The sequence below is a fragment of the Lepisosteus platostomus genome, chromosome 6 (assembly GCF_059453375.1).
Source record: "Lepisosteus platostomus isolate fLepPlt1 chromosome 6, fLepPlt1.hap1, whole genome shotgun sequence".
NCBI lineage: Eukaryota > Metazoa > Chordata > Actinopteri > Semionotiformes > Lepisosteidae > Lepisosteus > Lepisosteus platostomus.
Genome location: NC_142616.1, coordinates 60,595,625 through 60,622,563, shown reverse-complemented (window position 1 = coordinate 60,622,563; position 26,939 = coordinate 60,595,625). Strand labels below are relative to the sequence as shown.

The following is a 26,939-nucleotide window of genomic DNA, read 5'->3' as shown; positions in this document are numbered from 1 at the left end:
TTTGTTGTCTAGCTTTTCCCAGATCAAGATACCAAAAAAACAACAAAAATTATCTACATTTATTTAATGTGTTATTATACAGTATCAGACATTATCATAGTTTATGTATATGTAGTTAAAGAGTATCAAATTGATTCCTTCCCTTTGACTTTCTGAAGATGAAGCTCTGGTAAGGTGATCCTGCTACTGGAGTTCAATAAGTCCATGCAGCTGGCTAGAATTAACATCACTTCTATTTGAGTTTGTGATGTTGTTAGAGTTTGTCAACTTTTAATTGTTGAATCCACAAACAATCAGAATGTTTATTGAACATTCACATTTTATTTTGAATGGGCTGTCTTTTTTCTTGCCAATATGGGCTTTCAAATATGTATTTTATAGAACTGGATCTTATTAAATACAGCTTAAGCTAAGCAGATCCATATTTTTCGTCTTTGGTTTGAAGTTACTAAATATTTTTTATTTCCTCCAGATCATAATTAAGATAAAGCAATTGAGGAAATTGGAAACAGAGGTCACATTTGATATGAATATGGATCTGATTAGGCTGAACCACATTTAAATAAATATTGTGAAAGCTTAACACATGCTGAAATTTCCTGGATTTCCTAAGCTATAATGTATACAATGTATTGGGACTTCTATCCGTACATAGACTTAACAAATTTGGCAAAGTATACACACAAAAATAGTGGTTAAGCTGATAAACTGAGGACCTCTGCTACTTTGTGAAGCTTTATTAATGTACAACATTCTACAAGATAAATTTTGCAATACATACAAATTGACCATACAGTAGATTAAATTTGCTTATAGTGGCTTCATTTATTGATGCAAGAAATTAATTTGAAGAAGTGTTACACTGCTTTAGCACAGTTATATTTTCAAAATGTCATATTGATCGTCATAGTGTTTTTTTGTACGGACGTAATAATTGTCAACAACTCCAATATGATTGTCTATCCTTGTGCCCTGCAACCTCCATTTACTTGTGGCAAAGCTTTTCAAAGACCTCCATCTCCTTGTTCATTTTCACTTTTTGTTCAACCGCTTTGAATTTACGGTGTCTGTTGGGAAAATTTGGCAGAATGTTAATAATAAGGTCATACAACATGGGCATGAGCTTACTCTATGTGCGTTCCCATGTAGACCATAGTATTCATTTTTGAATTATTTATAATCCAGTTGTGTATTAGACCTTGAGGAGAGGACAAATATATATGACTTGTAGCAGAAGTAACACACATTTGGAATAATAATATAGAGGTCAGAAGTCTCAAACAATAACTGTACATAGAGTTCTTACACAGGAAAGGTAGGAGGCTAGATACATTCTGCGAGTATATCCTTTCAAATCACAAAGACAAAGCAGTGAAACTACAATACTAAATTTGAATCAGATTGTAACCAAGATAATGAGTGGAGAAGCCCCTAAACATGCCACTGAGCAGGTGAAACAGGAACATACAGTATGCCAGAAGGAGCATAGTTTGGCACTGGATAATGAATTTTTATTACCTTAGGATGAGTCTGTTTTATTAACTTATACAGCTGCTAGTGCTAAACCCCACCCTCCCTTTTCTTGCAGCACTTGCAGGCTGATCAAGGGAGTGCTTGTGGTTGCTGCATCATCTGACTCAAGCCCCTCAAGCGAAGTAACACACTGACAAGAACAAGTTAAGGGACAGTGATGCGTCTTTCAGCAACAAAACATTAAGATTCAAAATCTCTCAAAAGCAGGTAACGGGGCTCCAAAATTAGACTTGTTATATGATAACTGTGAATGGCAAATTATCACAGGAATTTGTAGGAGTTCTGGGTGATCTGAAAGAGCACTCCCAACCCTTTATGCTGCAGATAGCGTGGGAAGAGAGGAGTTTTGAAATTTACTTTAGTAGCTGTCAGGATGTTAAAAGGAAATCAGAATGACGCACAAGGTCAAGTTCTTAGCCATGAGGGTGTGTTTCTGCTCTACTCTGTGGCTGGTGTTGGTTTAGCTGTCTTTTCTCTATGCAAAGACCACTGATTTTAGTCCATCAAAGCTCTGTAGGATGAAACGCCCTCAGCCAGATACCTGTAGAATCCTGTCGTACGGTTTCAGCCCCCCGCGGTCAGCTGGTCCATCAGGACGGATCATGTTCACATAAACTCCTTTCTCCAGGAACCCATCAGACACACTGAAGCCAAAGTCATCACTTTCAGGGTCCTTCATGATTGTCACCTGAAACGAGAAACAGAAACCTCCAGTATACCACTGCAGGCTGTTAGGCAGCCTTTGACATGTACTTGTTCATTTAATCTTGATCTAAAGCATACAAAGGGATTAAATGCTCATCAGAGGTGTTTGTTGTTGCAGCAATTTTAAGTTTTTGTACTTTTATTCCAACAAAGATGTTAAAGTTTCTGAAATGTATTTCCTAGGCATAATAGAAGTGTAAATATCCAATCATGTACAAACAGTATTTTGTACATTAAGATTCTGAAATCATACAGTATATAGCACTTAGTGGGATTGACTACTTGGGACCAACATTTGATTTAAGTAATGCACAACGTGCTTAAACGTGGTGAGGATGATATGAGAAATTTTACTGTGGCACTGCAGCTCATTTCAGTCACAGTACCTGAGCACCTGGGTATAGTGGATTTCCTGGGATACTACTACTGGGCTCAGTCAAACACATCCTACCTGAGGTCTGCAGTGAGGCCCTGACTCTCTTTATGACTCTGGGTGGCACAGACAGTGAGTATTATCATGGGTGTTCTTCTCAAATAAAATAATGTCCTCTTTGAACACACAACCATTGCTTTGGATAGGTTAAACAGTTTCTATCCAAACACCTTTTAGAACAACTACAGTACCAAAAGCAGAGTAAGTTTGGAATACACATCTGACTCCCTCTACATCTGGACAACGTTCTGTCAAGGCAGGTTTGTTTGAGCTCTCTGATTCACATGGTTGCTACACAAAGAATAATTTGCAAAATGATTCATTAATGTGACACATCTTACTGGTAGGAGGAGATATGTGCAGCAACAAGGAATCTCAGGTATAAGCAATGACCTTTGGTGTTGGCTGCTATCTTTAGCCCAGTTTAGCCCAGGGTTTTCACTGTCTACCAGGACACACACCTTGTGCAGCTCTAGTGGTGTTGGAGACATGATCTCCTGAATCTCCTCTTTGATCCTCCGGGACTCCCAGGTCTTCTCAGATCCTCGGCTTGAAGTTTTGTTCTTTCCACTGTCATGGAGAAGAGTAGCTTTTCTGACTGGGCTCATTCCAGGCTGGTTGATAGAATCTACAGGTATATGTGATTTGTTTCCATCGACACCTAAACTGAGCGCACTTCCGGTCATTATTGAGGCCTGTAAGGAAAAAGCCAGATAATCTGTATAACATAAAATTTAAAACAAATTACAACCTTTTATTAACTCACCCACGGAAGGGCTAATGATTGACAGCTCAATTGTATGACTAAAACTACAGCATGTCTGTCTGCTGCAATGACAATTAAAGCTAATGTGATATTTTTCATAGATAAATACAGGTAAAGTTATACAGCAGCAATAATTATACTAAAAGGCAATAAAATAAAAATACCAGTGTATAGCAACTACAGTAGTAACAATTATATGAATTGTGTTGGATTAGTATGTCAAAATTCAATCACAGGCATGACTGTGTATAATTGTTAATTCAAATGTCTTGAATTAAACTGCCATGTCTAGAACAAGCAACACATAGAAACACTGGCTGAGACTCCCCCAAAGGTTAGTAACAACCCGTCTTCTGCAGAGCAGGTGAAAACTTGTGAAATACATCATCCTTCTGCTTCGTATTTTTGTGACTCAGAGTACTTCTGCAGTAAAATGAGCACCACCCCAATCACAGTGGAATCTTCCAGTCCCACCACAGCATAATCTCGGCTGTGATGTAAATAGCAGTATTGGGACTGAGCATCTGCTTGTCTGTGCACCATGCAAAAAGCCATGCTGCTGTGCTGGCTGGCTTTTGTACATTCTGTGCTCCTGGGTTTGCCACAGTTGTATTTTCTCTGTCAGGAATGCTCATTTTACTATGAAAGGAATCTGCAAATGACAGTGCTTTTAAAGCATTTATGATTTATATTTATGCCAATCAAAATATATTTATACTTTTGAAAGTTCAATTTTCTAAAAAAAAAGAAGCCAAGTATGAACCAGAACGTAAACAGAGCGGGCCTGTTTATGTATCTCCGGTATTTCGTCATTCAACAGCAGCAGTTACGCAAATATGCAAACCAGTTTTCTGGAAGGACAACCAGGGAAAGAGAGAATTTACCTCAATCTCCCTTAGGAGCTCTGACTGCCCACAAGTTTCTAAGTCCTCCAAAGCCTGGCACCAAAAACTGTCCTCATGGTCCAGATTGAGTCCATCATGGTGCTGGTGGCTGACATATCTGTTTCAATGCAGGAACCAAAAAATGTGAGCAATCCACTTGAGAGGGACTGGCAAAAGACTCAAGAGACAGAGAGCCGCCCATTGCTACGGCGGAGGCTGCACGACTTGCCGGGATGTGTGTGCGTGCTGCGGGTGAAAGGGGGGGGTTTCTTCACACAGTCAGTTCTAGCTTATGAGGGAGAGCTTTTTTTGCAGCCAAAAGACCAGCATCCTTAAGAACCAAGAAAACCTTCATGCAGTTACTTCAAAAATTGAGTAACATCAGGCCTCCACAGCTAGGCATTTGGTGCAGTGAAGTGAAGGTCAGGAAAAAAACCCCAAAAACAACAAACGAAAAGAACTTAAGAGTCCTTGGGACGACTGAAGGAGGCCTTTTTTTTAGGAAAACTTGGTGAAACAGAGAAGCGACAGAAGGATGTGTTTATGGCTAAAAAACAGTAGCCTCACAGGCTGTTAGTACAAAGGCAGATGGGACAAAGAGTTTCAGATCTGAGAGACAGAACACCTGAGAAGAGAAGAAAAAAATATATACACACAAGATAACAAGACAATATGAGAGAATGGAACATTACAAAAGAGGTTTCCCTCTGATTATGAATTTCTTATGTAAAACAATAAAAAACATGTCATCAATGATTGAATTCTAATTTATTAGCTAGTTAACTACCGTACATACTGTACTGCAGGTAATTGCAACCATTGTGATCTGATTATATTGCATTATGAAACTAAGACCAACTAATTCTGTTAGACACAGTTGCTGTACTTTCCAAAATTAGCAAATTCATTTTTAAATCTGAAATTAAAAATCTAAACTATTTGCCACTTTCATAAACTCACAGTCAACAAAAACTGTTTGATCAATTTGCAATCAAAAAGGCAAAAGGACAATCAGATCTTCTGTTAAAGATCTTTAACTCCAGTAAAGAAATACAGTAGATAAGTAAATAATCATATTGGTTCTTATTTATCTTCCATTCTGTTTTGATGATGTAGTGTATCTGCATTTTATATATCAGGCTTTAGTAAAATCAATTGAAAACATCCAAAACAGCTTTAAAATGCCCACAGAGCAGAAGCAAAATGGGTCTATTTAAGCAAACCAGGAGACTGATTTTTTTTTCACGAATTAGTCTGACTGGCCCAAACTGACATCCACTTACAGTACATGTTGATGGAGCAATGAGTATCAATATGTCTTTGACACACTAAAAAGCAAAATGCAAATTCGATTTACAGACAACAAAAATGACATAACAATGCACCTTCAGTGAAAACTACAGAACAAGACAGATACAAAATAAATTATAATCAATGTAAGAGTGAATATCTCCCTTGGTAGGCGCAAAAGGTTCATTCCAAGCTTTAGTTCCAAGAATTCACATTGTTGAGTGGCCACAGTTTCTTCCCCCAATCTATATTTGTTTCACATACTATTTACCACCAAAAAGAGTGGTTACATAATGTTTCGAGTGTTTCGAATGTGAATTTCACTCTTCATTTATTAATATCATTTTAAAAGGAAGCACAACAATTCACCCATAACTTCAAACAACCACAAGCATTTGCAATATCTGTGAAAATCTCTTGTTCTAAACGATTAATACATGATTATATGGGAGCTACTTGCATTGTGGCTAAGTGCTTAATTTACTGTATTTTGATACTTTATTACTTTCCTACTTTGTTTTGCTGTTCATTCTCCTTGCAAAACGCCCAGCTTATGGAAGTGATTTCAGGCTGTACTATCCAAATGCATAAAGGAGGAGCCAATTTAAAAGTGGTGGGCTTTGGAGCGGTTTGTAAGCAATTTGTTGAAAAGATTCTTGACATATTTTGGTTAGAATACATTCTTGAGGGCTACAGTTTGAAACAAAGTGTACTAATTTTTCTGAGCTTACTATAGAAAGAAAAACTGAAGGACCTACAAGGCCACCATACTGTACCAAACGGGTCTTTCTTTGGACACCTCCGAAATACCCGAGCCAATGAGAGTTTGTACCTGAATTTCCACGGTAACATTCTTACCCCGTAGTCTTGTCCCAGTCATCCTCACTGAACCCCCCATCAGCAAAGGGGTAGTTCTTCCGGCGATTAGTGGGAGGGGTGCTGTTCCGGTGCTTGGTGTTCCTCCACTCATGGGGGTGTAGTGCAATTCCAGCTGCTGCCTGATGGATATATGTTCCTAGACCAGCAGGAGGAATAAAACACATCTTTGGATTTAGCAAGGCACACCTGCTTTGTTTCTCTTTTCATCTCTTGGAGAATCACTACACCCACAATCCAGACCCTGTACACAGACTCAAGCACTGACATACTGAATTTGACCACTACAGCAGACCGTATTCAATCAGGTAGCTAAGGCAAGATCCAGCCTTTCAGGATGAGATAGGACACTCAATCCTAACTTAACTGAAGAAATTCCATGTTAAACTGGTAAAACACTTTTCTAAGTCTTTATAAAATAATGTTTATAGGTGACATGAAAAATATGAAAGATTACTCCTACCCTGGGCATATATTTTCTTTTACAGAAACCATGCCATCAGCAGCAGAGCCACTCAGTAAAATTAAGAATGGAAAGCCTGCACCTTGACTGCCATAGCCAGCATCGATGCCCGAACCATCCCAGGATTCCAGTGCGCTGTCTACACTAGGAATGGTGGTGGAATAGATCTCAGACAGCTTGCTGGTCTTCTGGGAGTCTGTCATCTCATCTTCAGGGTCACTCAGATCATTTATGACCCCAGATTTCTTCTTGGTGCCTGGCTCTGTGACATGATCAACAGTGCTGCTTTAAAATCATGTTCAAGACCCGCTGACCAGAATAAAGAGAACTGCTTATTCTTTGCAGTAAAAGCATCCAAAAGCACCAATTCAAATTCTCTTTCTTTTCTCTTTCTATAAAAATGTCCTTTGTATTCTGTCTCATCCTGCTGTCCTACACAATAGGTAGACAGGGCAGGCCTCCAAGCATGAAAACCAGCAATAAAAAAGATTAAGGAGTTTCTCTCTACCCAGATGCTGATTAAAACTCAGTTATTATAGTCAGCTGGTCTTGATTTTCATTAAGCCTCTATCTGGGTGGTAATGTTTTTGAAGACATTATTTAGTGTATAAATTCCAGGGGATAATGAATTTGTTCTATTTATGTTAAGGAAAAGCCAGATGGCCCAAGGACAAGAACTGATCCAGGAACTGCTTTTGTGTCCACTGCATTATCCACTGTGGCCACTACCTGGAGCTGGATAGTATAAATGCCAAATACCACACCACCAATAAATACTGTCAACGAAATGAAACCATTACCACAACCCAACAGCACTATAATTTATTTTGCCCTTGCCCACGGTTACAAAAAATGGATTTTCAAAGGCATGTGGTAGCATCAGTTTTAAGGAACAAATTTTAGCTTTGAAACAGAATTAAAAGGATTCATCTGGAAAATCTTGGAACTACAGAAAAACAATGCAACTGTAGACCATTCGCCTGCATATTCTGCTCCTGCTAAAATAGCAGCTCTGCTTGTGCATTCGGAGGTTTAATACAGTCAATGAGTCAATTGGCCCAATTAAGTCATGCAGAGGGCAGTTGGAATAAAAAAAAAAACAGAAGACACTGTCTTTGCAAAACCACATTTTAGACGTGTGAAATAAAATTAAGATTTCAGAACAGCAACAATTGTGTATGATTAACCAACTTTCAGACAGTCAACAAAAAGCAAAAAACTTAATGAATGAGCCCTACACAGCAATTGCCTTCAGAAGCCCTACGGCAGTCTTCTAGAGCTCCCTCAGAACTGTGGTGCTTTGCACACTTACTATCTACTTGCTTCTTGATCTTGAGGGTGACCGTCTCTCCTGCCATCTGGAGCAGATGAATTGCCTCGCTCAGCGGTTTCCCTTTCAGGCTAACATTATTGATGGCCAAAATCCTGTCTCCTATGTGGATTGCTCCGGTCCTTTAAACAAAAACAGAGGTACGAGTAAGTGAAATTCCTGCATGCTTCCTGAACAATAACAAGGTCTGAATTGAGATAACAGTGTTGGGGGTATGCCCAGAGTTTTAAATATTTTAAGTGTCTCAAGGTCATGCATCAGAAACCCTGTCAGGGCATCTAGTGCTGTGATAAATAAAGTTGTCTCCTCTCCAGAGGTCATGTTTCTGCATTTTTTTTTACAATAAGAAAAGAACAGGACAGGACACTGTTTTGATGTCTCTCATGTACAGTATATACTGTACACATCACAATGCTAAGACTGCCCACAATTTGTTTAAACATTTTTGATTTCATAATGCATTCCATCAGGTCTTCCTTTCAAAGTGAGACACACTTAAGGTGATGGAAAAAAAAGTTATACCAACATCAAAAATGTTTTTGATGCTTTTGAATTAAAGCAGTGAATGTCTTGTTTTATTTTAAACATTTGTTTTCACTTACATTTAATTTAAGAGAAGGTTGCCAATTTCTTCACCATTTATGCTCTTTGAATTTGGATTCACCTTATTCAACTCACTCCTAAACCTCCTACTGGAACCCAAGAAAGAGAATTTAAACTCACATCCTCTTAAAAGTGCAATTTAAAGTCATTGGCTTCTTGGCTTGAGTGTGAACAGTGGTCCTTGCTCAACAAGGGATTCCTGTTTTTACTCTGACTTACAGGTACCCAACACTGAAGGAACATTTTTATACAGTAAATTTGAGACACCCCCTCTTTTCACTCACTCTCTTCTCCAAGCTGTCTTTCTGGAGTTTCCCATAGTGTGCTAGTGAATAGAAATGCATGAAAGAATTGCCAAAACTGGGATTACAAAAAGTTGCTGAAAATGATTGACCTGAGAAAAAAATACGCTGGTTATCTGTCAAGATATTTTGATTAAACAATGAAGTGAAAATTACAATTTTAACTGAAAGAGTTTCAATGGAAATGTGTGAATTCCTTTCTTCTCTTTCCAGGTAAATTACTGCATTCCTCTGTTATTTCTTTCAGTACATTGCTGGTTAATCATGATCGTCAGACTTGACCATCTGTTCACCAATTTGAAGTGTTAAAAACTTCAGTCAGGTTCATCGTAACACACTCCAGAGAAAATAAAATACAAATGATCTTTTCAGGCAGCTCTGCTATTGGAACAGCTCGGATTTTAAGCAACAGCCTTCAGAATAAAGAGCAAGTGTTGGTCTCTAAGAGGGGTTTTTAAAGGAATAGTCAGTCAGAGATCTGAAGCATTTTTACTTTCACCAGGTCAAGTCTTTGCTTCAGAAGAAAAAAAAAATATACTGACATTTTTTTTGCTGAAATAGAATCTTTCTTTGTTCATTAAAATAGAATTTTACTCAGAAACAGACTGTTTTAACTTCAAAGTTTCTTGACAAAATGACTAGAGGAAAGAAGATATGCTTTTGCAGGAACACATAGCTTACTAGAAAGTGCAAAACTATTAAAGTTCTTTTACAGCTCACAACAAAAGCTGAACAATTTGAAAACAGGGAAATTGGGTACTGGGTACAGTTCTTGTTTTTCTTCTTGTCTTGGAAATCAGATCAAAAATACACACAGTAGACTATCACAAAGAAGATTCCTCAGTGTGAGAATGATGGTATATGTATGTCAAAGTTAAGTTGATATAATGTACTGTATACATTACTACCTCCAAATCTATTTGCTAAAAAACTAAAGAAAAAAGTAAAATAGCTTTCTGAACTGTTCACTAGGTGGCAGGCTTCTCAAAGCTATGTGCAGTAGAATATTAACGCCTTCATCTTAATGTTGTGCATACAGTAATGTATGTACAAATATGAATAATACAAAGAAAACACCAGTTTTTGTCCTGTAAAAAAACATCTCAGAGTGACAAATAGATCATTTCACTATTAACACAGTATACAGTTTTATAGAGTTTATAGCAAAAGCTCTGGAGAAAGATGAAGCTCAGCTCTTAATTTTTTTTTTATACAACTCAATCATACTTGTCTGTATCTTCCACCTTGTTTAAATTATAACCTATTTAAAAGTTTAACTGCAAGAATAAAGATTACTTTAGAAACACCGTGCTCCTTTGAGAGCTCAGTCTTTTCTCATTAGTGATGTTCTTACTGGAGATTCTGGTAAAGAGAGTTATATTCATTTATAAAAAATATTTTTAAATCTAATTCGAAAAGAGCAACCATCCTAACAGTTACCATGCTTACTCTTACACACTTCACTATACATATAATTAAAGTAAATGGACATTTGGAACTTCTAGGATAGTTAACCTAGTACTGTCCACTCATAATTTTAATTAAGACGCACGTACTGTAGATGGATTTTATGTAATACTGAATTTACTGTAGCAACTGTGAGTTAATAATGTTAATAAATAATGCTTCAAAGTCAGAGAGATTCTCCACTGAGCTAAAACAACTGACATAAAATACATGTGTCTATGAAGAGGGTGCTTATCAATAGGACCAGGAAAGATGACATCAGAAAAAAAAACACCTTCAGAAAAATACTAATAAAATGTGTTACTGCCGACGGGCATATAGAAAATAACTCCCATAGTCCCAGTCCCATAGTGTTGGATATCACAACATGCTGAAGATTGGGATGCTTTAACTACAAAAGAAGAGACTCAATTATCAAGAAACAAGACCATTTTCTGCAGCCTAAAGCTTTTGTGTTGCAGTAGCTGGAGACACTAGACGGAGCTGACTGCACAAAGAAGTCTACTGATCTTGTAGCTTTCCTAATACAGTATCTCACCTTTCAGCCAGCCCTCTCCTGGTTAAGCCAGAAATGACAATGGGGTCAAAGGGCTCTTCAGTCCCAGAGATGGTGATTCCCAGAGGGCCCCCATATCTCTTCAGCTCCACGGTGTAGATTATTGAGCCAGTCATCTCTTGTTCATCTAATACAGGGTAAAGCAAACAGAGGAGGGTCTGATATTAAGTGCATTACAGCACCATTGAATTGAAGGCAATCATTATTTTAATTGCCACAATTCCGAAAATGACACATTGCATGTAATGTACTTACTGTAGCATACAAAGTACAAATATTTTACTGTCTGCAACTTGTTAAACAGTTTGAAGAACACAAAAAGGGCAAAGTTAAGAAAGGTGCTTAATTCACCAGCTTTAAAACCATCACAGCTTAAGGTAAAATCCAGTTAAAGTAGGTCACCAGTGAAGGAAGTCAGGCGGTCCATACTAAGCAGATCCTTTCTTTTTAAAACATTCCAGGTCAGGCATGACAACTTCAAAATGTAAAAAAAAAAGTGTAATAAAAAGCAAGATTGCAGAGGCCTACTGTTCAGTCATCTCCTAGTCTGATTGAAGAGAAGCACTTTATACCAAATCTGCTGGCACAGATTTTAGGATTTTATTTGATTTTTTTTTTGCAAAGTAGAGTGCTGAGGAAAGAGGATTGGATGGTGTAGCTTCAAAGAGTGTCACATCAGTGTTCAGAACATCTAAAAGCTTATCTCACACATGCATTAGCAGAAGACTTAAAAAATCAAAATAAAAATAAAAGGTGAAGCTATCAGATGGTCACAAAGCTGCATCACTAGATAGCTCTACCAGTGTGATGATTTCGGATAGCATTCCTTCCAGGGGAGCATCAACAACAACAAAAAAAAGCAATTAAAATCTAGGAAACTTGCTACTCAACTCAAAAACAAATCTTGATTCTAAAACTTACAAGACATATATGACCATACATACTTGGTTGAATGCATATTTAAAACCGGTGATGACTGATCCCTTTTAAACTGTCAATAAACACTTTCATACTTTCATTTCAACATATTTCACCATCCTCTAACTGATAGCCCTGGAAAAACTAACATTTAATTTGAAGATCCTCTCCAATTGCAAGCCCTCTGTTGTAGGGATGACAATTCAAACGCAGCAAAAGCAAAGAAGCAGTAATGATTTTTTTGTCATATAAATGCATGGTGTTCGCTGTTTACCATGAGATGTTGAGATTGTGCTCATAAATAATGCTACAATTTTATCACTGTTTTAAGTAATTCAAAGCATTTAAAGGAACATCTGTTCTAACAGCAAGGTATTCACAAAGTGAACACTATGGGGAAGATAAGTCAACTGTCTCTATGCACACATGGCTCCCCACAAGTCCAAGAGATCTTGGATAATGTGCACTGCTTCTCACCGGAGTTGTCCTCATCTTTGCGGATCTTCAGCTTGACCAGGTCCTCACTTTGCTGCAGGATCTGAACTGCATCTTCCATGGAGCAGTTCTCCAGGCGGATGTTGTCAATGGCCAGCAGTTTGTCTCCTGGCTCTAAGGTGCCTGTTCTGTGGGAAGGGGGCAGAAGACTTTTAGGGAATGATGTTCATAAAACCCTCCACTATTTAGTCATGGTTATTGTCAGGATAGTTGTCACAATCATACATAAGATATCAAGACACACAGTGCTGTGGTTTTTCTAGCAGTAGCCTTTCAGCTGCAATAAAGGAAGCATTTTTACACTTTTAGCATCTACAGTACTAATTTTTACATCTGAGGCTGAAAAGCATCAATTTATAGTCCTGTCTGAAATGAGAATAACTAAATTTAACAAAGAAATCCCATAAACCTTGATGTTCAAATAAGGGTAAAAATGCAAAGCATCGTGCACAGGCGAGAGATCATTCAATATTTAATTTCAATCGGTTTTTGCCTGGGGGTCTGGGTTTTGTTTTAACTTCAGATTTCCAAATGCTAACAGACATTTGGTTAATAATTGGAGATCTTAAAGATGGAATTGCCTTTTAAACCTTTATTAAATTGAGAAACTGGTCATATTTAATAGCTCTCTTTTTGTAAAACAGATGATTAGAATTGACGAGGTTAATTTATAATCTTTTGATGTTTGGCAGTTGTAATAAATAAAAGCATACATGACTATACTATGAGGACTGCCGCTGCTTCTCGTTGAAATTATTTCACAAAGGGAAAGATCTCCCTCAGCTGGCAGAGTTTTGAAATGATCTTTTTGGCTGCTTTGAGACAATAGGTCTACAAACGTTTCAGAACACAATGTTTTTTTTTAGTTCTGAACTGTATTTATGATAAACTGCTATAATTCAGTGATTTCAAGTAGTCTAAAATGTTTGTTGCAAACATGGTATGGCAGGTACTTTTTCACTATTTTTGCAGAAAATGTATTAGCAATGCAATACTTAATTGCCTTTAAAAACATTTAAGCTTTTACCCAAGTGACTATAATGATATCTTTTCTACTTTTAATCATGAGAATAGACTTCTACAAATATATTGTAGTATTACAGTATATTACCAGAATATATAATAGACCATATTATATGTATTATATTGTAGTGCCAATTATCAAAAGTATACCTGTACTCCTTTGCATTTTGAGTTACTGTATATTTTGAATGGAATATTTAGTTGTATACCACCAATTACATTTATTGGTGATGAGAAAAACATTGATAATATTTAATAACACTGGTTTTAATCACAATTATGTATCTTTTCTTTAGTAAAAGGCCATAAAATTCCATTGGAATTTCGGAAACAATTCTATGGAATCCACTAGTTTGCACAGCTACAGTATTTCAAAATGATCCAGAATTCTTTAAACTACAGAAGTTTCACCCGTTACAAATGTCGATTTCACCTCTTTATCAATTGAAATAGTACTGAAAGCATGTTGAACATGGAATTTGGGAACATTACCGATCAAAGATACAAGTTCAATGGGTTGATAACTGATAAGATTTCAGACAGCTAACAAAATTTGTATACTCCTATTACTACACAGCAAACAAAAACCCCTCATCAGAAAAAAAACACTGCAAACTCAATCTGAGAATGGCTGTCACAGGCTCGAAAAGTTTTACCTCCAAGAAAGGATGTTCTCATTCCACAAGCTGAACGTACAGGAGATTCTTATTGCTACAGGCATTTCAGTCCCCTCAGGCCATTCGCTAAAGAAGCCTGTTAGATAAATGTTCTTCCCTGTCAAAGGTTTACCATGCCCCCTGGCATTCTCTCATAAACACCAGAGTCCCATACCTATGCGCCATGCTTCCTTTTTTAATATCAGAGATGATCAGGGGCTCCCCTGGCTTTTTGCTTGCTGTTGGGAAAGGAGAGAAAAAAAAAACTGGATTTAAAATGACAGGTTTAGCGAACGTTGCACTTCCAGTCTTTGAGTGCATTAAAATCACACCGAAGGGGAGACTTCTAATACTTTGCCAACACATTGGCAGATCACCAAGGAAAGCAGAATTTGTTATCCTTTCATGGAATATACTGCAATCAGGGGTAAATATCAGAGACGTACCATTTCGGTAAGTGGAGGTAAACTGTAATTAGCTGTGTGAGAAGATATTTACAGTACATGTATGAAGGGAGCTGTGCATTTTTCAATTGCTTTTAAAAAATAATTGAAGATCACTTTTTGTTTTGCATTAATGTTAACCTGCAAAAACTAATGATTAAATCGAGAGTGAAAGGAGATTATTCCATAAAGGATGGAGTTTTCTGTTATCTTTCTCAAAGAACAAGCAGTCAACATCACTAAGACATGGAAACCCAGTGCCAGAGGCTACCACATCGCTATAGGTCAGACACACTTGCAAGGCTAACAGTCTGTGCTTGTGTTTTCTTGTGTGATCAAGGTTCTCTAGTCCTTGTTCTCAGCAGATGTGACACTACCCTCATTTCTCAGATTGAAAACCCTCAAACAATGGAGAAAACAAGCAGGTACTGTATAATGAGATTTTGAGAAGTGAAGAGTTTGGAATGTGACAGACCATACTAGCATAACTCAACATTCAGATTTAAAAATAGATTTGTTAAAAAAAAAAAACAAATATGATACACACTCCACTGTGTTCAATCATTAGAATGCTGCCAGTTAAACTGTGGTATCTAAGTAACAAAACTGAAATGCAGTTTTAGTTTAACATGCATTAACAGTTTTCTAAGATGAGATTGTACATCAAAGAATGGAACTTGTTACAGTTTTTCTTTCATTGCTTGCAAATCCTGGGAAACCTTTTCCTTCACAAAAACGAGGCACCTCTGTTTTGGCCTTCCTTTCTCTGGAGACTGAAGTTTTCACATGTCTCCCAGTAGGCCTTCTGTCTTTCGGATGTATAACCAATCCTTTCAAATGAGATTCTTAAATCCCACATTAAACAGAGCATCAGCATGATTTTCCACTGTGATACTGAAGCTAGACATTGAGAAATAATTACTGTAGCTCCAGAAGAAAAGGGCACTGAAGATAAAGACTTTCCTTTCTCTGTGAGGATAATGTGGAAATCTTAAGAAATCATATGTGATATACAAATTGCTGCAGTCTATTAACTGTGTATATTTGGCAGGAAAATAAAAGATCTAGTAGGGTTTTGATGTCTATAATTGGTTTAATTAATCAAAAATTCCTGAACAATTACGAGAACCTGCTTTATCAGGGAGCATGGCAACTATTAAAAAGGGTCCACCACCTTCCTAAGTACAGGATAACCTTATATTGATGTGTTTCCAAGTTTTATAACAAGCAGTGATAAACATTGGCAGCGAGCTATATTTGTCATATATTTGTCTCAGTTTAAGAGAACAACCTCTTTACACAAACCTTATTTTGTATCACAGGATATACCCAGGGTAATTTATTGATAATGCCAAGTAGTGTTTGTTTCTGAGCAAAGAAGAAAATGGATTATGCTGCTACAACAAGGGTGGTCTGTCTTTGAAGACGAAAGCAGCAGACATTCAATGGATGAGATAAATTAACGATTTTAACACTCAGGACAAAGCAGCGCATGGGACTATGGTGCTCACTTCTATTGACCGTGCTGCTGAGCAAGCAGATACACAAAGCTGCAGTTCTGGATGCAAAGGCAACAATTCATACTGCACTCCAGCAAGGACACAGCTCAGCGTCAGGCCTGTAAGGTAGCTGTGGGAGTTGAACATTGTTCATACTGTTGGTCTCTTCATAAACGGATTGCTGGGAGTGGAACCAATGACTCAAGAAAGTACAAAAGGATGGAAAGCCAAACAAGTAGACAAAGATTTACTGTCCTTTGGGGGACTGCAACAGAGAGGGAGAAAGCAGGACTAAAATATTTTTCATCTTGGAATGCCATGGCACTCCATCTAAGATCATTGCAGAAAAAAAAAGTAAAAAGAAGGAACAAGTTAAAGGTTTATTCCATGCTGAAAAGAGAAGAAAGGAAACAACATTTCGGCTGTGGAGCCTTCTTCAGGTGTCTCCACAGCTGAAACGTTTCCTTTCTTCTCTTTTCAGCATGGAATAAACCTTTAACTTGTTCCTTTGCAGCCTACGCATGCTGATGCAGCTACCTACTTGAACTACTAAGTAAAAATAATTTAAACACTCATTCACAGTGTTGACTCCTACTCTCTTAATTTGACTGGCTACTTAAATTAAGAGAGTAATTCTTTAAAGATTTTGAACTTTGAAATCTCAAAAGCAGGGCAAAATTGAGTCTCTTGTTTCGATTATGACTTCCTAAATGACTGAATTGTCCAACTGGAGTGCGAGAGGCTCAACAATCACTAAACCACTGTTCTTAGGAACATACCCATTTTTGCGGGTTTCTGGGTCACAGCAGGGCATCTCAAAAGAGACTTGCCTGAGGGACTTTTCCCTTTTCCCATTCCAGCACAAAGAAGAAGACTTTTAAGAGTTAATAGTTTGTTCTGTCACAGTGTTTGCATTTAACATCCAGCTACAAACTACATGCAACTTCCAAGAATTATTCCAAAAGCTGTGGAAAGCCAGGTTTGGTAAAAGGCATCATATAATGTATAATATATAATATATAATATATAATAATCTGATAAGTAAAGAGTTATAACTTTGTCTCCTTTTTTGACAACCCAAAAAATCTGAAGTGACTTATTTTTTTCTCCTTCCCCTAACACGGCTTAAAATACTGTACTGTTAACATACTTTACGCAAAACGAATGGAGAAGAAAAATTAATGCCTCTGGGTTTACATTTCCTCAGCTGTGCTACAAAATCACAAGCAGAGAATGCTTTTCTTCTCCTTCAAAATTTCTACAGGGAAATTTAAAGGGAAAACAGAAGGCCTGGACTGCAGGCTCATGTGTGTCAATGTGTTAGAGACAGGAAATCTGATATCTGTAGTGTCACTTTTGAAAGCAGTAAACTGTGGCATTCAGTTGAAACAATTTGACTTTCACCACATATAGAGACCAATGTAACACATTACCTAGTTGAATGCACAAACTGGAAAAGTCTATACAAACTATACAAATTTTAAGCTGTCTGATATTCATTGGGTAATTTTTTAAAAAAAGGTTGTATCCCATCATGACAAGCAGAGCATATTTTTCTGCCACTTCACTTATTTATTTTCATGAACGTTTAGTTGTTTACAATCGCACCTGGTCAAGATGCAAAGGATGTTAATAACAGTAGCAACACTTGGTGGAATGCAGCCCTGGCTACTGATGATAATTCACCTACTACTCCAAATATTACAGCAATGTAATATTTGTCCACATTTGCCCCCTTTTCACTTCCTTATTTCTTAGCCTGTAAAATAGAGCAGATACTGTATAAACAATAAACCAAGAATAAAAACAGTGCAAGACACAAAGTGGAGTAGACTTGATATATTGTGTGTTTTTCAGACAACAGCTCTGACTCGGAAAGGGAACTGTTTATTTCACAGTTGATCCAAATGAGACCTTGCCAGTTACTCCCATGAAAGCCAGGGATACTGCTTGAAGAATTCTATTCTATCCTTTTCTTTCAGTTAAGGAGTGTAGATAAAGAGGCCATGATAAATGTTAATATTTTTTTAATCATTCCTAATGAAGCACTTAATCCCTGCATGACAATCTCCACAGAGGCTTCCTGAAGACATGGTTCACAGAGCCCTGCCTGGGCATTGATTCAGAAGGAGATTAATTTACTAGGCTCTCGATCCTAAAGGGCTCAGAGGCACTATGGAAAGAACTTTAAAAAAGGCTGCTGAAGCTGCTACTCACCACTGATTGTAATTCCCAGCTCTACCCCTCTTTTCTTGGGCAATTTAACATGGAATGTACCACTACTGGGGACAACAGATTCTGGAAAGAAAAAAAAGAGTGCATTGTTGTAGTTTTAGACAGTTTTTGTGTATATACTGTATTGTATTGAACCCTTTCACGTACTTGAGTTCTGACAGTTGAGATAAAAATTGTAAAAAATGGCCAATCAACCTATTTAGAGGAACTTTAGTCTTCAGTACTGTTCTGAAAAGTAGACTGTACTTCAACAGTGAAGTATACACTACAAGTAAGTGCATTTAAAACATGAAACCATTAAAACAGGAGACCGGTCTTAAAAAAGTGTGGGAGTCTGGCAAAAGCAGCACAACATTGTTGTCAAAGCTGGTACTCTAGTTCCTTTCAAGAAATGGTCAGTTGAAAACTTCCTATTATTTTGCTACTAGAAACTAAAACTAGACCTATTTTTTTACCTTTCATACAGTACAGTATGTTCTTAACGTCCATATGATACAAGAATATTATCATCATTATCTTATTTGTTTTATTTGTTGTATCTCCACGACTTTGTTCCATGTAATTGTCTTCTCAGACAATTGTCTTCTGTGGGTGTGCAAACTACTAAACAGGCCCACCACAAAAAATCATCTTTTGAAAAAAAATCTGAAAATCTTTCAGACCTTAAAAGAAATTTCAAATTTGAAAAGAGAAACATTCCTTGCATTTGTGTATGAATTACTTTAAATGGTCATGTAAAAACTAGAACTAGGTGCTGAACCAGCATCAAACCTATTGTACATACAGTAGTTCATTCAGGGTCTTATGCAACATAAACTTAATTTCAAACTACAGTAGCAGGTTTCTAGAACCTCAACAACTGAAATAGAAACCACCCCAAAGAAAAATCCAAAATGAAACAGTAAGAATACATTTTATCTGACCTTCTCAGTTAAATACATGAAATAAAATCTTGCTCAGCGTCTGAAAGACTATCGTGAAATTGTTACCTGAGGTATATATTGAAACAAACTCATTTAGGCTTAATTTCCTGATTTACAAAACTGCACTTGTACTGTACTTGTGTTACTCAGCTGATTCATCTAGTTTTAGAACAGCTGCAATCATTTTGTGAAATAGTTAATAGTTTAAAATGTTCAAAAGTAGAAAAAAGCACCAACAAAACAGTATTAAGACAACACTTCCGCTATCTGCAGTGGCCCCTCTAGGTTTCCCCCCAGAGGAAACCTAGGCGAGAATCAAACTGCTACAACAGAAGTACTGAGCCATCATGTCAGCTGACAAGCCCCATCTCCTGGCATCATGGATTCGAACAGCAAAAATCTTCCTACAAATGACATCAAGATAAAACACGATCCATTGACACCAGGAGTGGGAATGCAGAGGCTCTCAACACAGCAGCAAGATTTTTTAAGAAGCAGTAAGTTCAGCCAAACAAATCCATCCCTACTACAGAGACTAAGATCTGAACTATCGTTTGACAAATGTCCCTAGGGAAAGCAAAGAACAGAGCTTTGTTAGTAATCTTGGATGATGAAGAAACAGGAAAAAAAAAACAGTCATCTGGTCATTCAGTCATCTGGCCTTTCCCCAAAAAAATAAAATACGCCCCAAAACAGTTTCTACAAAGGACTAAGGACCAGTTTCATATCTACCATCTGCAATGGGTCAAATATGCTCTGTAAAGAAAAAGACAAACCAGTTGATGGATTATTGTAAAAAATTAAGAACATAAGAAAGGTTATAAGGAGCATTCGGGCCCCGGACTACCAGACTCAGAGACAGTTTTTACCCCTGCACTATCAAACTATTAAACTCCCAGCCTCTCTCACTCTCACCTCGCCTCTCACCTATGATCTGAACCTCACAGTGCCTTCTTTCTTACCAAAAACTCAAACACACATTGAAATCTACCTCTACCTTACATGTCAAAAAGCTCACTCCCCATAATTTCTATCCTTTTATTTCATTCTGTTGATGCATGTTTTTGCACATCTGATGTTGCTTTTCCACACTACCTGTTACCTGTTGTTGTTTTGCACACTGCCTGTTGTTGTTTTTGCACACTGCCTATTGTCTGGGTCTTTCTTTTATTATACAATTGTTTTGTTGTTGTTTTTTGTACTACTTATTGTCTGAGAGCTAGCTAAACAGCATTTCGTAATACCATATACCTGTATATGAGTATAATGACAATTAACTTGAACTTGAATGACTTGAAGTGAGAGGATGCCATTCGACCCGTTTATCCTGTTTGATTGCTAGTAGCTAATTGATCCAAGGATCCATCCAGCAGATTCTTAACTGATGTCAGCAGTGGGGACATCAGCAACCTCATCACCCTCACGATTCCAGAGGTTGGGATAGCAGAACAGAGATGCAACTGAAAGAAGGGCTATGATTTATGAAGAGCTGACCTTAGCCCAAATCTAGGTGAGGAGATCACATGGGAGGTAAGATTCAGACCTTTAACATTTTCCAACTACTGTTTAGATCATGTTTTTGTCCACATGAGAATTACGCTTTTAAGTTGTATTCTGTCCTACACAGTCAGCTCTTATGATATTTTGCTATTTTGGAAGTTCTGTTTGCTGTAACAGTCAACTTAGTTACCACTATGATGCTGAGTAAATTGTATTTTAAAGATAATTCAGTAATAAGGGGTTCACATTAAGACAGGGATTTCCAACTGCATCACAGTACTGTAAGTCTTATACAGCAGGTCACCCCAAATCATGCACTCTAAATTTTGGAAAAACACTGGTCCCTGAGGACTGAAGGGTATTGGGTTTTTAAGATTTATGCTAGATTATTTAACAGATAACACGCTTCACAGACGTCAAATGCAACTGCAGTATTTTCAACTCTTTTGAAATTTGGCAATTGGCTCCCGTATAACCTCCTAGACTGGGGGCTCTATGGGACCAGGGCTAGACACCCCTGCCTTAAAATAACAGTTTCCAAACCTGCAACATCAAATTCTATTTCCAGAGTAACTTTATTGGATAGTGCTGCATCTCGTAAGAGCTGATTGGCCTCCTCAAGAGTTCCATCTTCAGTTGGAATGCTGTTAATGGACAAAAGTCGGTCTCCAACCTGGAGCAACCCACACCTGTGAACAGAAACACAAAAAAGCCCTTAGGCACTAGCAGCTTGGTTTGATTCTTAATAAGCGGAAATGTTTAACATTGCTTGGTATACTTTCATTATGAGGCTATCACCTGATGTGCCTAGCTGAGCCACACATTTATTAATCAGGACATACTTCACACTGCATCAGTGCATCCACTAGAGGGATTGGCCTCTGAAGCAGTAAAAAAAATGCCTTTGCAAACAATTTGAAGTTTTCCCAAAGAATGCTTAGTGTCACACTGAGCATACTAACATAAAGCATAATTAAACGCCTTCTGCACACAGTAAGCATATACTGCATGAGTCAAGCCCAGCATGAGACAAAAAAGCCAAACAGGCACTGTTGTCTTTCTATCTTTGCTCTGTTTTGTGCCTGTTATTGATTTACATGGATTTGACCTCTCTGTGCAGGTTGCTTGGTATAACGTAACATGACTAAGAACAAGTGTTGAGGATAGAGTTAAAATCAGATGCCAAGGCCTGGAATGCACTCATTACAGTACATGACGGGAGTCTTATGTGTGACATTTCAAGGGCTGAGAAGCCAGCTGGAAAAGAGCCAGCTCCATTTGTGAAAGCTGTTTAACTAAGATATGATTCTTTGAAGGGACTTCTGTAAACTACTAATGTTCTCAATGGTGCTTTCCTTTAAAATTTAACAGTGCCTTATTGAGCACAGAGCCAAGAATACCATTATCATAGAAAAAAATCTCAAGCAAAAAAGAAAAAAACAGGCCGGAAAATCCATTCTGGGGTTTTGGAGCAACATTGCAAAAGGTCAGTTTCTTTTTTTTTTTTAAATGTGAAAAGCAAATCTGACATTCAAAGTTCAATTACATGAGGCAGGGTAAGAGGCTATCTTTTTAAAAGTGCTGAAGTGGCACAATGATTGATGTGTGGTTTAAAACTTGGTGCCTGAAGGCTATGAACCCCATTAGGCACCTTCTGATTGATTGCTAATTATCATCTCTTGGACAGGGGTTTAAATCAATAACCAGAAATAAAGCTTTTGCATGTCCTACACAGACTGCAGGAAATGCTAAATGGACATCACTGCTGACTGTCACAACTATAATTAAATGATGAACTTCACAGCCTCTGAAAGCAATATGATTTGTACTCATATTTCTTAATGCCTTTAAAGTGCCTGGCTGTCAAAAGAAGTTCATAATAGCATGTTGGTTAAAATAACTGCTAACTTTGAAGAGCGAAGGTCCCTCTTGTTTTTTTATGACTAATAGTTAGCAAGGTAAAGTACCATGTCTCTATTCATCCATCCATCCATTTTTTTAACTGCTTCGTCCAATTCAGGGTTGCGAGTGAGCCGGAGCCTATCCCAGCAAGCAACAAGTGCCTGACTAGGGATACGCTCATGGTGGGACGCCAGTCCACTGCAGGGCAGATGGACAAAGATAAACACACACCCGCACCAGGACCAATTTCTCCAGAAGCCAAATAACCTACCAATATGTCTTTGGACTGTGGAACGAAACCAGAGCATCCAGAGGAAAGCCACAAAATCACAGGTAGAACATAAAAAATCCACACCGTAGCACTCCAGATCTGTAATTGAACCCACTGCTGTGAGGCACTCTGCCACACTGCCCCTTTCTGTCCATAATGTTTTCTACTTTCTGTGAACAGTCTTGTTTGTATTTTCACAGTCCATCATCGAGCTTCGAGCCAGAGAACGATAGTGAGGAGGAGTGAAGACCGAGCGACACAAATACAGTATAAGGACGCAAAGAAAGGAGAATTTTTTTTTTCATTTCTTTTGATTTTATTTTAAAAAGTTCAGTTTAGAACTTTTTAAGTTCGAGCTAGTCTAAACTGAACTTTTTAAAATAAAATCAAAAGAAATGAAAAAACAAATTCTCAAATTCTCAAAACAAATTTGTGTCGCTCGGTCTTCACTCCTCCTCACTCTCGTTCCCTGGCTTGAAGTCCGAGTCGCCATTGAGCTTCATTTCCACATTCATTTCTTCCTCCTCTTCCTTGCTGCCTTTATCTGAGGTGGAGGGTATTAGCCTTTATCTGACATGGAGGGCATTAGGGCCCCTAGGTGCTAATGCCCTCCATGTCTCTAAAGATCCATACAATGTAGTTAAACAGCTACAATGAGAACCCCTTATGAAAAATCCCTTTGCAACAAGCACATCTTGGATCCCAGCAGTCAAATGTTCGGTATAAACTATGTCAGCACGGGGATTCACCGGTGCCGAGAGAGAATAAAGAGCTTTCCAACACAATTCCGGCTGCAGTCATACCAGCCAGCCAGAGAAGCCTGGATCAGACTCATCATCCAGCAAGGGTATTAACCTATACAGAATAATGGACAAACACACTTCCAAAATTTAACAACCTCCAGAAATAAATTCCAGTTCGTAACAAAGGTCCCTACACCCTTTTGAGTCTTAATCAATGATCGGACATTTCACTTTGAAGGAGGGCTCAGCTTCATGCTATGCTGCAAAATCTATAGGAGTTCAAATCTCACAAATACCCATTTCTGTGGTGAACTGATTCTACGCAATCAAAGCAGCATTTAAGTACAGGGCTTATGCAATGCCACTGGGAAATACCAGTCACAGTTCACCAGTGTGGACAAAAACCCATTCTGCCATTTGGCTGGATGCCTTCTGAAAATGAGCCAACCGGAAGTCAGTGCCTCATGGACTGCCACGAGATAACTGATCACAGCCCAATGTCCTGGCCCATCAAAATTCACCAATTAGGTTTATAAGTGGGGGGGGAGGGGGAGAAAAGGAATTTCAGTGTTAATTAGAAGTACTGAACAAAAACTGAAAAGCAGCGCTCCCAAATGTAAGGGAACACAAACAGTTTGATTTCTATGAAGATAAATATTTTTTTTCTTTTTCGAGTGTAGTTTATCTGTTGGAGAAATTATCATTAAAAATAGAAACAAAAAAGCAAGAACATTATGCTGAATGTTTTTCTCTCACACAACGCCTTAGGGAATCTTGTCAGAAGCAATTCCTACTTTGGTAGTTGGAAGACAAAGCTAAGGAGCATAAAAAAATAAAGCTCAAACAGAAAAGGTGCTGTAAATATTTGTAAATATTACCCTTTTACTTGAAGTCCAGTGAAAACCATACAGGCCAGATTTAAATTGATCAAACCTACACATTCAAATAGAATTCTTAATATTTTACTATACTGATAAGACAAGATCAAGTATAACATTCCACTGAGCCCTGACCCAGATATATGAGTAAGAAACTAATCTAACTCAACTGACAAAAATTTTCTTCTGAACTTTGATGCTTTTCAAAAGCTGCAAAAAATACCCTAGCCTATTTAGTTTCTGAGCTTGGAACCACCAATCTAGTATTTCAGTTATAAAATGCCTCATTTCCACCTCAATAAAAGATTAATAATACTGTAAAAAAACACTTTATGTGCAAACTGCAGCTTTAGGTGTAATTGTGCTTTGATGAGGTGAAGCTGTAGTTTACTGTACTCCAACCATTGGCTGGATTGTTTAAGAAAACGTATGCTTGTGTTTCATGCTAGATAAAACGTATCATCCATCTAATATCAGAAAGCACCAGGGTACCCAGAACCTATCCAGGAAAAATCAGGACTATAGGTGAATGGGATTACAGTCCATCATGAAATGTGACTTTTTCAAATTTTGTTTGCAAATGTTTTCAGGTGGTATTAAAATATAAGCATACCCATTCACAGAGAGCTATCAGAGACTTTCTCGAGTTGAAAATAATACTGAGCTGGGTCTATGGTCAACTTGCTCTTTTTGTCTGGTAATTTAATTGCAAATATTGGTGAAAGTGAGAAAAAAAAACGAAATGACATTTTTCCTATTGAGCCTCACTGTAAAGATCATTGTGTCTGCAGAAGCACAGGCAGATAACCCTGAGTAACAAAGCTTCATTTATAAAGCGGAGCTCTCAAGATGTTAACCAAAGAAATCTCTTGGTCCTAGAATGGTGCTGTAGTGTACGCCTATTCATACGAAGTCCCCTAGGTCTCGGTACCTGCATATGAACCAACATCATCAGCATTCTAGGTATAAGTATGGTTGCAAAGATTGTGTCAATGATATACTGTATAGTAGATCATGTACTTTGCTGTAAAACAACAGGTAAGCAAACTGAAGGGGAAGCTGAAGTTAAAATATACTTGTAGTGAAAACAGGGCTAACACTTGTGTTAGAAAGGCATAGAAATGGATCGTTAGTGTAACCCAAACAGGAAGCACAATTATCATTAAGCCTGAAAAATCAGGGCAGCAGTATAGCCAACTTCTTTAACTGGAAGAGAAGCTGCCGTTGTAACCTTGAGCAAGGTACTCCACCCGAATTGTTCCATTAAAATACCCAGCTTTATAAATTGGTGAAAATGCAGTCAAAGTTGTAAAAAATAAAAATCAGACAGAATAATCAGTGAAGATAAGGTGGACAAGAGAACGGATTTTTTATTTTTTATTTTTATTTACATTTAAAATATTTTAAAAATTGAAATATTTTCAAAGTAACAATGATTTTCTCTGCAAACACTTTCCTTGACAGTTTTAAACTTCGAAACCCAAGCTGCAATTTCTCACTAACACAAACTGCATTATATGGAAGGGGAACAAGTAAAGGTTAATTCCTTGCTTCGGGTGTCACCCGAAGAAGGCTCCACAGCCGAAACGTTGTGTTTCTTTCCTTCTCTTTTCAGCGTAGAATAAACCTTTACTTGTTCCTTTGCAGCCTATGCCTGCTGACTCAGCTACAGTACCAACTTGAACTACTAAGTTCAACTAAGAGAGCTAAGGGCCTGAACGGGACAAAGGCAAGACAAATGGTAAGAAAGATCATGTAAAGATCTGCTTAATTTTTACATAGTTCAAGGCTCACCTCTCAGCAGGGCTGTCCGGTTCGATGAAGCGAATGAGGGGAGGGGCAGACAGGGTCTCGGTGGCGAAGATGCCTCCCTGGAGCTGAACGCCAAAACCGTTGAGTGGGTCGCCTCTTAGCGTGATCTCACTGGTCTCCGTGTGGACAATCTGCCCACCGGGCCCCAAGGTGCTGGAGGCTAGAGATACTGGAACAGGAGACAGGCTTCAGCTCCCTGGGTCACTCCGTTCACACAACATCAGTCAATGCTCCACACGCGCTACTCAGAGTTCATCACATGCAAAACAATAAGAGCAGGTAATACTGTGTTAAGACAGTCAGTACTGTTAGAACAGTAACAACAGCTTCAAGGCACAATGTCTTCCTCAAATTATAAAATCCATATTAGTATACATATGAATCCATATAATACATATTAGCAGGCTTGACAAAGATCATACTACTGACCAAA

The 26,939-nt window shown here is 37.9% G+C and overlaps 1 protein-coding gene across 8 annotated transcripts in view; it reads right to left on the bottom strand.

Annotated features, from left to right (window-relative positions):
• Positions 1–26,939, bottom strand: part of grip2b (glutamate receptor interacting protein 2b) — a 298,078-nt gene that overhangs the window by 3,635 nt on the left and 267,504 nt on the right. For 6 of the 8 annotated variants that reach the window (XM_088636696.1, XM_088636698.1, XM_088636699.1 and 3 more), the window contains 12 exons: positions 26,489–26,675; positions 21,444–21,589; positions 18,460–18,540; positions 14,476–14,539; positions 12,604–12,749; positions 11,191–11,335; positions 8,263–8,402; positions 7,033–7,212; positions 6,470–6,626; positions 4,322–4,439; positions 3,133–3,366; positions 2,075–2,221 (listed from right to left, as the gene is read on the bottom strand). In XM_088636696.1, coding sequence (XP_088492822.1) covers positions 2,075–2,221; positions 3,133–3,366; positions 4,322–4,439; positions 6,470–6,626; positions 7,033–7,212; positions 8,263–8,402; positions 11,191–11,335; positions 12,604–12,749; positions 14,476–14,539; positions 18,460–18,540; positions 21,444–21,589; positions 26,489–26,675 — 1,745 coding nt within the window. Of the gene's footprint in view, positions 1–809; positions 1,664–2,074; positions 2,222–3,132; positions 3,367–4,321; positions 4,947–6,469; positions 6,627–7,032; positions 7,213–8,262; positions 8,403–11,190; positions 11,336–12,603; positions 12,750–14,475; positions 14,540–18,459; positions 18,541–21,443; positions 21,590–26,488; positions 26,676–26,939 lie in introns of those variants that run through there. The other 2 variants (XM_088636697.1, XM_088636704.1) reach the window with 2 other exon arrangements.